Source organism: Schistocerca cancellata, chromosome 9, assembly GCF_023864275.1.
Source record: "Schistocerca cancellata isolate TAMUIC-IGC-003103 chromosome 9, iqSchCanc2.1, whole genome shotgun sequence".
NCBI lineage: Eukaryota > Metazoa > Arthropoda > Insecta > Orthoptera > Acrididae > Schistocerca > Schistocerca cancellata.
The window spans coordinates 262311770-262327879 of NC_064634.1; the positions used below are offsets into that span (position 1 = coordinate 262311770).

At 41.1% G+C, this 16110-nt stretch overlaps 1 protein-coding gene across 1 annotated transcript in view; it reads right to left on the reverse strand.

Moving 5' to 3' along the window:
• The window catches only part of LOC126100621 (sodium-coupled monocarboxylate transporter 1-like), a 206607-nt gene that overhangs the window by 64986 nt on the left and 125511 nt on the right, over positions 1–16110 (reverse strand). Inside the window, exon 10 of the mRNA XM_049911247.1 lies at positions 7296–7405. Within this exon, the coding sequence (XP_049767204.1) occupies positions 7296–7405 (110 nt within the window). The remainder of the gene's footprint in view (positions 1–7295; positions 7406–16110) is intronic.

Consider the following 16110-nt stretch of genomic DNA (forward strand, 5'->3'; position numbering starts at 1 on the left):
TTAGTCAAGGCAGATTGTAACGTCCCCTTAGAAAATTTAAAAATGACAGTGCTGGAAAACTTTTTACGTTATTTGATTTTCAAACAGCTGAGCAAAACTGAACGTACTCACACATTTCTCTGTTTACTTATTCTGATCATCGCCGGCCGGAGTGGCCGAGCGGTTAAAGGCGCTACAGTTTGGAACCGCACGACCGCTACGGTCGCAGGTTCGAATCCTGCCTCGGGCATGGATGTGTGTGATGTCCTTAGGTTAGTTAGGTTTCAGTAGTTCTAAGTTCTAGGGGACTTATGACCACAGCAGTTGAGTCCCATAGTGCTCAGAGCCATTTTTTTTTATTCTGATCATCACTAAAGTGACACACAATATTTTTAGCGCAACGTAATCTGACTTTCAATAATCCCTACAAAAGAATGGCTCTCACTAACAATAACCTATACCTTTCATGAATCACTTACCTCACAAAAATGTTCGTTACTCGAAGTACTGCAGTATGCGAGCGCCAATACTGCCAGCTAAATAGAAGATTCCAACTACCGAAGGAACTAACTACTGATAGGCATAATTAGGAGATGAAAGGTTTTGATAGAGAACAAACAATGTATTTACCTTAATAATGTTCAAAAGTCATCATATATATATATCTATCAACTTATGACCTCCATGTTTAGAAATTTCCTTTTTCTGGCGGCCGCACGTCCATATCGTCCGCTTATAGTAACCTCTCAAAAGGTTGCTTGCAAGTAGGCTGTTTAGGTTTTTATGTTGGTAATGCCACGTAGCGCTCTGTATGAAAATCACTGACTGTGGCTGGTTGGACTCATTGTTGGAATATTCGCTTGAGTAGTGTTGGGCAGTTGGATGTGAACAGCGCGTAGCGTTGTGCAGTTGGATGTGAACAGCGCGTAGCGTTGGGCAGTTGGATGTGAACAGCGTGTAGCGTTGGGACGTTGGAGGTGAGCCGCCAGCAGTGTTGGATGTGAAGAGAGAGATGCCAGAGTTTTGAGAGGTCACTATAATCGGACGATCTGGACCTGTGTCCGCCAGAAATAGGAAATTTGTGAAGATGGAGGTAATGAATTCATGAATCTATATAACTTTTGAACATTATTAAGGTAAATACATTGTTCATTCTCTGTCAAAATCTTTCATTTGCTAACTGTGCCTATCAGTAGTTAGTGCCTTCAGTAGTTATAATTTTTTATTTAGCTGGCAGTATTGGCGCTCGCTGTATTGCAGTAGTTAGAGTAACGAAGATTTTTGTGAGGTAAGTGATTCATGAAAGGTATGGGTTATTGTTAGTCAGGGCCATTCTTTTGTAGCGATTATTAAAAGTCAGATTGAATTGCGCTAAAAAATATTGTGTGTCAGTTTAGTGATGATCAGGATAAGTAAACAGAAAAATGTCTGAGTACGTTCAGTTTTGCTCAGCTGTTTGAAAATCAAATAACGTAAGAGGTTTTCCAGCACTGTCATTTTTAATTTTTTGTAAGTGGACTTTACAATATATATCGAGGTTTAAAACAAGAATAAAATGAAATAAAATCAATTATTCATCCGTGCCTTTTGTAAATGTATCAGATTACCTAAAATGGAGGAGGGCTGTAGCTAGCATTGGGGCATCTGGTGCCCATCACTACAAATAAGAAGATGCAAAGAAAGCTGCACGATTCTACGGTGATGGAAAAAAAAAGTCGCAGCCCCACGACGGAGTTGTGACATAAACGAAAGTTGGTAGGCATGTTTCTACACCTGAAAGATGATGTCTTAAAATTCTGCGCCATTCGCATAAGAGTGGCACTAGTAGCGCCAATTTGAGTATGCAGATCAGGTTTGCTTTAAATACACGCTGTAATGGTCGCGAGCGTTAGTCATTTTTGAGATTAGACGTGGTGGGTTGGTGTTAGTCAAGGATGTCTTTAAGGTGACAAAGACGTCATTATCAACATCTCACCGAGTTTGAGTGGGGTCGTGTGACAGGGCTATAAAAAGCTGAATGTCACTTCTGCGACATAGCAGAAAGACTTGGTAGGAATGTAGCCACTGTAGGCGCTTCGTACTGCCAATGCAGCAGCAATTTCAAGAGCAGGCCGCGCCACAGTAACGCAGTGAACTGCTACAAATCGGTTACTTCAAAGACAGCTCCGAGCTAGACGTCCTGTAACGTGGATTCCACCGACCCCAAACCGCAGTCATTTGCGACTTTAGTGGTGTCAAGCGAGAACGCATTGAAGGGGGGGGGGGGGTGTTTTTTCTGATGATAGGTGGTTCTACCTCGGTGCCAGTGATGGTGGTGTGTTGTTTAAGAGGAGGCCATTCGAGGTCCTACAACTAACCTGTCTACGTACTAGCCACGCTGGACCTACAACTGGAGTTATGGTCTGGAGAGTGATTTCCTGAATCAGCGTAAGTACTCTCGTGGTTATCCCACTCAACCCGACTGCAAATTTATACGTGGGTCTCGTGATTCTATCTGTTGTGCTGCCATTCAAGAACAGCATTCCATAGGGTGGTTTTTCAACAGGATAACCCTCGCTCACATACTGCTGTTGCAACCCAATGTGGTCAACAGAGTATCGTGCAATAGACCTGTCTCTAATAGAGCACATATGGGCATCAGCGGACAACCGTCGTGGTATTGACCGACTAAAACAACAGGCATAGGTCCCTGTCCCACAAACTGACACCCGACACCTGTAAAACACAATGCATTGATGTTTTCATGCTTTTTTTGAACAGTATGGCGGTTACACCGGTTATTAATGTGCCAGTATTTCATATTTGCGATGGCTAATCTCACGCTTACATTAGCCTGTGATCTTGCAATGTTAATGACATGAATATTTTATCTAGGTAAATGTATTTGAAAAAGTTCATTACCCTACATTAACTATACTTTGATTCTGAGGTGATTTTCCTTCAGTGTGTAGCACAATGTGTTGGTACTGGAGTTACTTTTAAGGTTGAATTGTAGCACCATAACATGTACGGTTACATGTTGTTGTACTGATACATTTGTTAGAAAAGTTAAAATATAAAGTAATGAAATAGGGTGAGGAAATCTTATTGTGTGATACCCCTAAATTAGTGATATATTTAATTTTGTCTCTCGTTAACTTAGGAGTGACTCAACTACTTCGAATCACCGATTAAAGATGGCGCAGAACTTTTTTTTTCTGGTGTTCAGGCAGAACCACGGTTTTAGCATTGTTAGTGTATTGCAACAACTGTGAAAGGACAGCACCTGATATCTAAACGATAATTTTACTTTCAGTTGGTAAATTTATACTTCATGTTATTTCTTAAGTAGATGCTGATGTAAACGAAATCGGTCAAGTTATCCTGCTCTCAAAACCTTACAGAAAGTTAGGTGCTACAGTTTTTTTGCTTACTTTATAGTCACTCTTGTACCGGTTTATCATTTAAGTGAAAAAAGTCAAGTCCGTCAAGCATGTTCATTAACTGATCGTAAAGGCATAAATTCAAAATAATCATAATTCATGTTTAATTTGTTACCTAGAGTTTTCCATTCTTCTATGTTAATGCGTGCATAGAGCTAAGCTTTTGTGGTAAAAATATTTTTATACTGCGTATCAGTAATGTAGGTGACATCACCATCATAGGTATGACTGATTCATTTTATCTTTTACTTTAAGATGGAAACAGTGGACAGTAAAATTAAAATACGGAGCTATCGGAAGGAAATGGAATCTGTCGTTATCTCCAGCTCTAGCACCATGATAGAGGCGCTACAATGGTTCCCAATGGTTCCGCAAAATCGTATTAGCATTTGTAAGGATGCAAAAGAAAATGTTGTGCCTTGGAGGTCCTTAAAAAGGCTCCTGATAGAAAATCAAGATGCTAGTGTGGCTGAGGTTTGAAGAAATTAGGTCGGCCATTCGTCTTAGAGTCAGAATTAGAAAAGAAGTTATTAAAGGACATAATTACAGTGCAAGAGATGGGATTTTGACTTACTGTCAAACACGTGAGGGTGGCTGCGCATGAACTGGCAGGTACAACTCCTCATGATAATTTGTATAGTAGTAAAAAGAAAATCGCAAGCCAGAACTGATGTTTCAATTATAAACCCTGAATGGGGCTGACTTTCAGAGTGCCATAAAATTTATTTGAATACTAGATTTCCATGGCTAATCCTGTTATGATCTACAATTGTTTTGACAAACTTGCCTCTAGGCAAGTTGGAAGATCATTTGTGGGATGTCGACGACACCGGCTTGATGTTCGTCGGCAGACGTAATAAGGCTGTAACTGGGATTGGAATGAAGTTAGTGTATATTCATATCTACGCAGGACGGTGAGAACCTTTGACTTTGGTACTCTGTGTTTGTGTTAATGTCAATTGTGTACCACCATTTATAATTTACAAAGGTGGTCGGTGAAACGATGATTACAAGAGGGAGTGTCTACCGCATAACCAGGATTTTCAGATTACAAAGGGGCAGAATATCTCTGAAGAACTGAAGAAATGTTTTTAGAATGGTTTCAATTTTTCCTTCACTCTAGCAGAACAAGACCTGTGTTGTTGCCAATGGAATCGCATGGACCACATATTTCTCCGCGAGTACTTCAGCTTGCTAGTCAAAATTATATATATTTACTTAAACTCCCTTCTCTAAGTATACACGTTCTCTGGACGACGGCGTTTACAAGGAATTTAAGAGTGCTTGGAGAAATGAAATAAGTGATCATATGGAAGAAACCCAACAAAGAAACCAAAGAAAAGAAACATCCATCTTTAGAATGCTTTTTGTAAACGATTTGTCTGAGAAAAACATAAGAAACATCTTCAAGTCCTGTGGAATAATATCCTTGGATCAAAATGTCATTCCCCAAGCAAATCTGGCTACATCCGAGCTCACTGAGTGTCCTTATCCGCAGTCTATCAATTCCTGATGCTGGCTGATCATCAAATGGAAGATCGAAGACAGGTCCTACTGAAATGCCACGGACTCCAGCAACCAGATTGTCTCCAGGTAATAGTACCCTAAGAACAGCAGTAAGAAAGTACACAGGAGGATGACAACAGCAGGGACTGTTGACCCAAAGACTAGGCTCTCAAGTACATATGAACCAAGAACACTGGTACTGGTACTAACTAGCCCACGAACTGGCAGAGGAAAAGGAAGTACGGTTTCGCATCCAACAGCAGCTTCTGGAACGAGGAAAACATAAGTTAGACAACAGTATTTGCAATGATGGCAACTGCACTTGTGGCACATGTGGATGTCAACATTGAACGAATGCCCATTGTGATTCACTCCGTGTCAGGAATTCTGCAGAAGCGAATCTGTAGTGGGACATACTTACGAGTGTGACCTCTGCAGTTTCACTAACGAGTGAATAATATTTGTTTGGAGAGGAAAAGGTCGTAATTTAAAATCTGCTGTTAAATTAATGTTATTCATTTCTTTTTCTAAAATTAATATTAATTCTGAACCTGAAAAATATACTTCGTATCTGAACTGAAGTTATTTTTATAAAGCTTTGTTTTTATTATAAGTACGCAATTTTAGCCAATCTTCTTCGTTCAATACGTTCCTTCTGATTGTGTATGCTGAAGTTGAAAGTTACATAAATAATTTCATCCTAGTTAAAACGTATGTGACCGTTTCTCCAAATTAAGATTCCATATCGCCAAATTAGCACTCCTTATCACCAAGCCAGGTTTCACTGTTGTATGTTACTTTATATATCCTTAACTCCATCGTAACGAATCCTAATGCTGTGAAAATACTGTTACTACAACGTAGACATATAAACCTAAATCGCATAAGTATTTTCCAGAGGAATGTATGACTAATCTGAAAAATTACTTAGAAAATTACTGGCAGTTTCACCAAATTAGGTACCTTCACCTCACAGAGAGTTCTAAAAGTGAAGCTACCATTTTACAGTACGGTAGTTTGTTATAGAGACATTCCGAAATATTAACCATATTGTTTAATTAGGTTATAAGAAAAGAATTCTAATGTCATGAACTAAAACAAAACCTACATTTAAGTAACGTGTAACTTCTTGTAGCACAGTTGTAATGGACGACACACTTGAAGTGTACCGGTTGATTACATTCTCACCTCACTGGTGGATTGTGTGCAGGAAATACCATACATTTCGAAATAGTGTGCTCTAAGGTAAATATTGCTGTTATCAGGATGTACTTCCATCAATCTGAATGTCATACAACAGTGGCTCTGTCACTATTAAAATATGTGCTACTATTAAAATGATTATATTATACGAGAGAAAGCGTGATATTATACTAAATTAATGACAATCTGTTATGTAATTTCGCCATTTCCTGAAAGTTTAATGTTGTGTGACTCCCCTGAGGGGCATATACATTTTGTTTGTTATGTGCAGTGGCACACACGTGGCCTTGAGATGTAGAACTGCTATCAGTTTCATTTTTGGTACTATATTCTCTTCACTTCCGTCAGTCTATCAAAGTTATCTCGTAATGTTATTCTATCCCCTCTCCTTTGGTTAGTAATTATGCGTATGCCTGAAGTTAACATAACCATGCAATATGACTGACTGTCACCTTGGTTATCCCATCTGTTACTCGTTATGTAACGTGAAATTGTCAGGAGCCAGTGTAGACATTATTCCTAATTCTGATTACTGTACATCTTGCAAACCATTAAGTTTTCAAACGAGACGCACTAAGAAAAACTTTGCCACTGCCTTGAACCCTAATTTTTCCATCATTATACTGCGAACATCAATGACTTTACTAACGATTGCCTAATGATTCAATATTATATTGTATGTTCATTATTTAATATCTTGATATGCCATGTTATATTGTTGCTATTTCTGTATGAACATCAGATACTTCAGCTTTTCTCATGCAATATGTTGAAAAAATGTAGATTTCGGTAATGGTTTCGTTAAGACTTTTGCTCCACTAGGACTGGAGAAAGATTTATTTGACTCTGAAGTTTAAGGATTATACTAATGTTTAATTAATAATTTTCTTGACACCTGCTACAAAACCATGACAGAGTTTACGTTAAGTAACCTACTACAAAGACTTAACCACGGGAGAGTTTACTTCAGATAGGCATTGCAGATACCTGCTGCAAAGACACAACTACGAGTGAGTTTACCTGAGAGTGGCATTGAAGATAACTGCTAAAAAATCTTAACCACGGGAGAACTTACCTGAGAGGGACTCTGGAGGAAACTACTGCAAAAACTTAACCATGAGACGGTTTACCTGATAGTGGCACCGAAAGAAACTTACATAAAAACTTAACCACGAGACAGTTTACCTGAGAGCGGCACTGAAGATACCTGCTACGAAGACTCCTGGGAGGCCGGGCCACCCCTGCAGGGTGTGCATCACCAACAGGGGTACTATCTGGTCCTTGGCAGTCGCTTGCTGTGAGAGGAACAGATTCCTTGTCAGCCTTAGAATATAATTAAGATTAGAATTTTGATATTATTTCTAAGCAAAAGCAGAACTTTTTCAAAACATTGCACAAAAAATTCAGGACAAGAGATTAAAATCAAGATTGAACTGAATTCTCAGGCATCTTGACGTACTACAAATTTCTTTGGACAAAATAGGTGATTGAAAACGTTATAAACATTACAACGTAGTTATCGACACAAAAGTACTGATGAGCATTAAATGCGTTACACCATGACGTACCTGTCTGAAATGTATTCAGTTTTTATGGAGACGTTAACCACGTAACGGATATTAAGTGATTAAACCATTATTCTAATCGGATCCGTTGTCAGTCGTCGACGTCAGTATGAGATATGACTAACCCCCGTGAGCACAAACGGACTCTAGTATCCCTTGTAATATGGAAGCACGAAGCCTCTGACCGCCTCTTGAGGAATTTATTACCATGCGTGAAACACGTTTTGTGTCTGTTGACGAAGATTGATGGTTGGCGGTTTTTGTGAAAGTATACGCCTTCACGTCCCATTCCAGGCATGTCCTGATGGTGAATAATAATGGGGATTGGGCGTCACAGTCTAAGACCTGTAGATTGTTCAAGGTGTCTGTGGTGTGAACTAGTGTGAGGCCTGGCAGTATCGTGATAGAGTATGTCACTTGGTACCTCCGTTATGAGGAATACAATAATAGTGCTTATCATACTTGCCCCATACTGGCGACCTTTCAGTGTTTTCGTCATACTAAGAGCTTGAAACAACATGATTCCAGGAGGTGGAAATATGGTCCTTCTGAGAATCACCGAGTCCTTTGATGTTTCACCAGGTTGTCTACAGACACGTTGGCGTCTACCTGAGCGCCATAAACAGAAGCATACTTATAGACAACACCACAGTATGGTACCGAGAGTCCCAGTAGACTCTGCTCAACACCATGGAAGCCTTTGTTTTCCACGGTGTCGTATTAACGGTAATCAGCGCATAGCCCCTCCGTACTTGAAGCCAGTTTCCTTTAACCTGTTCCCGATGACTAGTGATGACAGCCTATGACCTCTGCATCATTCCCACTCTTGTCATCCATCCATTCGTTGGAGGCTGTCGAACAATCTACGGTCTTCACGTGATTTGGGGTCATTTCCTCTTGACATGCTTCATGTAATATTCACGTGAATGTTCAATTACCGTTGGCACCCAACAGCTATTCTGATACTCAAATCGTTTTTCGTATGAAGGGATGGCTTTATTCTGTACTGAAAACATCCGTGTGTATGAATAAAGTTTCCTTCAACACATCCCACAGGCGGCGAAATAGGGAGAGCAAGTCTGGTCTTGCTCTGTCAAGGTGTTACTTTCATCAGGTGTAACAAGTTGTTAGTTCAAGTGGACGGAATAGACTACAGCCTACATACGTTTATCTACACTGAGCAAGACAGTGAAAATGTGACTTTTTTTCCCACAACTCTATAATTGTCTCCCATTGCGACGCAGAAGCTTGAAATTTTGTTCAAGCTTGAAATTTTTTCAGTTTAGCAAAAGTGACAAAAAGCAGATTTCAGAGTACTTTACGGCTCAACAGACAAGTTTTGTCTCAAGTACAGATAGTATTGAGGATCAGTGGACAAAGTTCAACACCATCGTAGACTATGCATTAGATGAGTATGTGCCAAGCAAGATCGTAAGAGATGGAAAAGAGCCACCGTGATTCAACAACCGAGTTAGAAAACTGCTACGGAAGCAAAGGGAACTTCACAACAAACATAAACGTAGCAAAAGCCTTGCAGACAAACAAAAATTACACGAAGCGAAAGGTAGTGTGAGGACGGCTATGCGAGAAGCGTTCAGTGAATTCAAAAGTAAGGTTTATGTACTGACTTGGCAGAAAATCGTAAGAAATTTTGGTCTTCTGTCAAAGCGGTGGGTGGATCAAAACAAAATGTCCAGAGAGTCTGTTACCAAAATGCTACTGAAGAAGAGGATGACAGAGTAAAAACTGAAATACTAAGTGTCTTTTTCCAAAACTGTTTCACAGAGGAAGACTGCACTATAGTTCCTTCTCTAGATTGTTGCACAGATGATAAAATGGTACATATCGAAATAGATGACAGAGGGATAGAAAAACAATTAAAATCGCTCAGAAGAGGAAAGGCCGCTGGACCTGATGGGATACCAGTTCGATTTTAGACAGAGTACGCGAAGGAACTTGCCCCCTTTCTTGCAGCGGTGTACCGTAGGTCTCTAAAAGAGCGTAGAGTTCCAAAAGATTGGCAAAGGGCACAGGTCATCCCCGATTTCAAGAAGGGACGTCGAACAGATGTGCAGAACTATAGACCTATATCTCTAACGTCAATCAGTTGTAGAATTTTGGAACACGTATTGTGTTCGAGTATAATGACTTTTCTGGAGACTAGAAATCTACTCTGTTGGAATCAGCATGGGTTTCGAAAAAGACAGTCATGTGAAACCAGCTCGCGCTATTCGTCCACGAGACTCAGAGGGCCATAGACACGGGTTCCCAGGTAGATGCCGTGTTTCTTGACTTCCGCAAGGCGTTCGATACAGTTCCCCACAGTTGTTTAATGAACAGAGTAAGAGCATATGGACTATCAGACCAATTGTGTGACTGGATTGAAGAGCTCGTAGATAACAGGTCCCAGCATGTCATTCTCAGTGGAGAGAAGTCTTCCGAAGTAAGTGTGATTTCAGGTGTGCCGCAGGGGAGTGTCGTAGGACCCTTACTATTTACAATATACATAAATGACCTTGTGGATAACATCGGAAGTTCACTGAGGCTTTTGGTGGATGGTGCTGTAGTACATCGAGAGGTTGTAACAATGGAAAATTGTACTGAAGTGCATGAGGATCTGCAACGCATTGACGCGTGGTGCAGGGAATGGCAATTGAATCTCAATGTAGACAAGTGTAATGTGCTGCGAATACATAGAAAGAAAGATCCTTTATCATTTAGCTACAATATAGCAGGTGAGCAACTGGAAGCAGTTAATTCCATTAATTGCTTGGGAGTAGTCATTAGGAGTGATTTAAAATGGAATGATCATATAAAGTTGATCGTCGGTAAAGCAGATGCCAGACTGAGATTCATTGGAAGAATCCTAAGGAAATGCATTCCGAAAACAAAGGAAGTAGGTTACAGTACACTTGTTCGCCCACTGCTTGAATATTGCTCACCAGTGTGGGATCCGTACCAGATAGGGTTGATAGAAGAGATAGAGAAGATCCAACGGAGAGCAGCGCGCTTCGCTACAGGATCATTTAGTAATCGCGAAAGCGTTACGGAGATGATAAACCCAGTGGAAGACTCTGCAGGAGAGACGCTCAGTAGCTCGGTAAGGGCTTTTGTTGAAGTTTCTAGAACATACCTTCACCTAGGAGTCAAGCAGTATATTGCTCCCTCTTACGTATATCGCGCGAAGTGACCATGAGGATAAAATCAGAGAGATTAGATCCCACACAGAGGCATACCGACAATCTTTCTTTCCACGAGCAATACGAAACTGGAATAAAAGGGAGAACCGTTAGAGGTACTCAAAGTACCCTCCGCCACACACCGTCAGGTGGCTTCCGGAGTATGGATGTAGATGTAGAACAATTCTTCCCAAAGCGACCGTGGACCTGTCACTGTATGGGAAGTTCGTCGTTCACCATCTTACGCACATTTCACTCCTTATTTTGACGCTCCGGCGATTAGGCGATGGAGGTCGGAACCTCGATGCCCAGCGCTGAAATCTCGCGGTATTCGTACTGGTGGCCGAGGAGATCATTTCAGCCACACCAGCGCTCAATATCGACACAGAAAATTGTCGGGGCCTGCAGTAAAGGACGTTAATGAAAACATTCCTTCAATTGCTACGTTGATTCCAAAACATTTCGCGGTCGAAACGACCATTTGCAGTGCGATGAGTTCTTGACAGTCTTTGATACTGCTGACACCTCCCGAACCAAGGCTTCATTTCGGCCGGATTGCGCCGGAAGAGCGTTACAGCACCTCCAGTGTTTTTTTTTTTTTTTTTCAAGTCCCTGGAACAAGTCAGCATCAGAGATTTAAAATACTACACGTGTACTAAATCGCAACGGAGCTATAATTTGCCACTGGACCAGTACCAGTGATCTTGACAATGGGTGACCAACGTGGTGCTATGGGTAGGGGCGACCTTACGGCTTCATAGTCACGAAGACTGTCGACTTGTGCCGATGTTTACCGAGGGAATCTAGGGAGAAAAGTGACACTGCTACTGAGACAGAAGGTAACGCCTGTTGTTTATATTAAATCATCTGGTTTTATTGCTTTGAATATAAGAAATTATGTTTTAAAAACCTGAATTTCATAAGACTATTTTATAAAAACTGATCTTTAACTGAAACTTCTATCACAATTTTTCAAACGTCGGAACTTGTGACTTTTATAGCTGAATGGTATGTGAAATAGGGAGTCGAGGATCGGGTTGTACAGCCGAAAAGGAGCTTCCGGAACTTAAATTTTACGACTTAAACACTGCCCCAGAAGATACAACGTTAAAACATCAAAGAAGAACTTCAAGGGTACAAGAGGGAACCATAAAGGCCGAAACTTATGCAGGAAGTAAGTGTGGTGTATATAAGGATACAACAAATAATTGTGAGTGCTGGGTGTAAGATTGGAACTGAAGAGGAAATTGCTGCCAGCGGCGCTCTCTTTGCAACACCACACCGATTGCCACTTGAAATATTCACTGGCTTCCAAGGCATTACTGTAACGAACTACAGTTTTGTGAATGGCACAGCGTCAGTGACTAAGAACATCACATATCCTAGTGATACAGGTTGTCCTAGGAGGAAGGGTCAATATTCAGAGATGTGACAGGAACGATCATTTGAGGCAAGAGACTTCATACGAACGTTATGTCCTTCTCCGAAAGGTTTCAGCGACCGAACACATTTAATATTTATATTACCTGTTATCCAGTATATTGGCATTGTTTACAACGTACCACAGCAGTGTGAAGGAAGTTGTGTCAAACAATCTGATCTAGAAGACTTGCGCTCAATCAAGTCGGGAAACTACCTCAAATTATTTTACGAAAACTACCTAAGCTACAGCGCATGCGCATCGCGCGAAATTTTCTGTATCCTCTCGCTATCTTCCCGAAAACTATTAATACTAGAGAAAAATATACGACCTGTTTTTGTAGGAAGCTCAGTGTAGTTTAATTTTATACTGCGACACGTTTTCCCTAGAGGCCGCGGTTTTCCAGTTAATCAAGAAAAACGTGCAAGTGACGTTAAATGTATTCTATTTCGGGATCCATTCAGAATAAGGAGTATGTCCATACGAAGAATTTTGCTTCCATTGAACGTTCTTGACATATCACTGAATATTTACATTCCACTTGGGACACCCAGTGTAAAGCGTTGTTTATAAGAATTAGTAGAATCTACGTGGAAAAGAGACTAGAGAATCGACAAAAACAAAAATCGGAGAACCCGTAGTAGAAGAGATGCAGTGAGCATTTCGAGTGCCAGTCGGTGTGGTGTTGGAAGGAGAGCGCAGCCAGCAACAATTTTCTCTTCAGTGCCAATCTCTGCATCTTAAACCCAACACTCATATGTTGTAACCATGTGCACCACATTGCCTTCCTGATAATTTTTGGTCTATGTGGTTCCCTATGTCTGTGTGTGTGGCGTGTGTTGATATCCGTGAAAACACTCACACGAACTTAGCACCACAAACATCAACAACACTTCAAATCCGCGCGCCACATCTAAAACAAACGTGCCACGAAAGAAACGAACGCTACACAGTCACAACAATACATAATGGCAGCGAAATGGCAGCGAAAACTCTGGCAAGAAATCGTATAAAAGGAATGTGTAACCACAAAAACGAATGAAATAAGCGTCTTATATGGCACTCAGCCCCATCTTACGTAATAATTTGGTAATTCTCGGAGAATTGTGTTTCTGAAATCTAACAGAGACCTTTGGAGAAAAGAGAGCAACTTGTATGAATATCAACAGCTCAGATGGAAACCCAATTCTAAGCAAAGAAGGGAAAAGAGGAAGGTGGAAGGAGTATATAGAGGGTCAATACATGTGCGATGTACTTAAGGACAAAATTATGGAAATGGAAGAGCATGCAGATGAAGATGAAATCGGAGATACGATACTGCGTGAAGAGTTTGACAGAGCACTGAAACACCTGAGTCGAAACAAGGCCCCCGGAGTAGACAACATTCCATTAGAACTACTGACAGCATTGGGAGAGCCAGTCCTGACAAAACTCTACCATCTGGTGAGCAAAATGCATGAGACAGGCGAAATACCCTCAGACTTCAAGAAGAATATAATAATTCCAATCCCAAAGAAAGCAGGCGTTGACAGGTGTGAAAATTACCGAACGATCAGTTTAATAAGTCACGGCTGCAAAATACTAACGCGAATTCTTTACAGACAAATGGAAAAACTGGTAGAAGCCGATCTCGGGGAGGATCAGTTTGGATTCCGTAGAAATGTTGGAACACATGAGGCAATACTGACCTTACGACTTATCTTAGAAGAAAGATTAAGGAAAGGCAAACCTACGTTTCTAGAATTTGTAGACTTAGAGAAAGCTTTTGAGAATGTTGACTGGAATACTCTCTTTCAAATTCTGAAGGTGGCAGGGGTAAAATACAGGGAGCGAAGGGCTATTTACAATTTGTACAGAAACCAGATGGCAGTTATAAGAGTCGATCGCCATGAGAGGAAAGAAGAGGTTGAGAAGGGAGTTAGACAGGTTTGTAGCCTCTCCCCGATGTTAGTCAATCTGTATATTGAGCAAGCAGTAAAGTAAACAAAGGAAAATTTCGGAGTAGGTATTAAAATCCATGGAGAAGAAATAAAAACTTTGAGGTTCGCCGATGACATTGTAATTCTGTCAGAGACAGCAAAGGACTTGGAAGAGCAGTTGAACGGAATTGACAGTGTCTTGAAAGGAGGATATAAGATGAACATCAACAAAAGCAAAACGAGGATAATGGAATGTAGTCGAATTAAGTCGGATGATGCTGAGGGAATTAGATTAGGAAATGAGACACTTAAAGTAGTAAAGGAGTTTTGCTATTTGGGGAGCAAAATAACTGATATGAAATGTGTACTGGCGATGGCAAGGGAAGCGTTTCTGAAGAAGAGAAACTTGTTAACATCGAGTATAGATTTAAGTGTAGGGAAGTCAAATGGTTCAAATGGCTCTGAGCACTATGGGACTTAACATCGATGGTCATCAGTCCCCTAGAACTTAGAACTACTTAAACCTAACTAACCTAAGGACGTCACACAACACCCAGTCATCACGAGGCAGAGAAAATCCCTGACCCCGCCGGGAATCGAACCTGGGAACCCGGGCGTGGGAAGCGAGAACGCTACCGCACGACCACGAGCTGCGGACTGTCGGGAAATCGTTTCTGAAAGTATTTGTAGGGAGTGTAGCCATGTATGGCAGTGAAACGTGGTCGATAAATAGTTTAGACAAGAAGAGAATACAAGCTTTCGAAATGTGGTGTTACAGAAGAATGCTGAAGATAAGATGGGTAGATCACATAACTAAGGAGGAGGTGTTGAATAAGATTGGGGAGAAAAGGAGTTTGTGTCACAACTTGACAAGAAGAAGGGACTGGTTGGTAGGACATGTTCTGAGGCATCAAGGGATCACAAATTTAGCATTGGAGCGCAGCATGCAGGGTAAAGTATGAATACACTAAGCAGACTCAGAAGGATTTAGGCTGCAGTAGGTACTGGGAGATGAAGAAGCTTGCACAGGATAGAGTATCGTGGAGAGATTCATCAAACCAGTCTCAGGACTGAAGACCGCAACAACAATAACAACAGAATCCATGTGCTCCCATCACACTGTGTTCGTTACCCCATGTCCTTTTAAGCCATTTGTTTTAACTCCTTGCTCTGGAATAATAGGTCATCACGACTGAATTCGTTAATTTACGTCTAATGCTCGACTTCGAGATTTTTATTTGTCGAGTCAGTCTCTACTTGCTTACTTCGGTAAACGATACCAGGTACAGTAGCCATCCTGTCAGTGTATAACGTAATTTGTGTACTCGTAAACGTGCGGTTATACAAAGTCCCTCAGAAACCTCCATTTCGCTAGCCGGCACGGTAGCTCAGCGTGTTCGGTCGGAGGGGTAGCTGCCCTCTGTAATAAAAAATCTGAGTTAATCGATCAACAACGAAATTAAAAAGGTGTCTTACGACGTCCGCTCCGAGCAGATGCGACGAACAAAAGCGAACAAAATGGGATTAAAAAAAAAAAAAAAAACCGGGGTTAGGCGCTGCAGTCCTGGACTGTGCGGCTGGTCCCGGCGGAGGTTCGAGTCCTCCCTCGGGCATGGGTGTGTGTGTTTGTCCTTAGGATAATTTAGGTTAAGTAGTGTGGAAGCTTAGAGACTGATGACCTTAGCAGTTAAGTCCCATAAGATTTCACACGCATTCGAACATTTTTTTGTATCCTCCATTTTGCTTCGCTTTCGACAGTGCAGGCTGGCGCAATTAGTCAGAATACCAACCCCCCCCCCCGTCCCCTCCGCCACCCGCGTTGCATTACGTGTATATTTTTGAATGTCGTGTTGCATGCTGCGACGTTGAACAACATTGAAATTAAATCATCTTCCTATCTTATATCCGTAGGAGCTC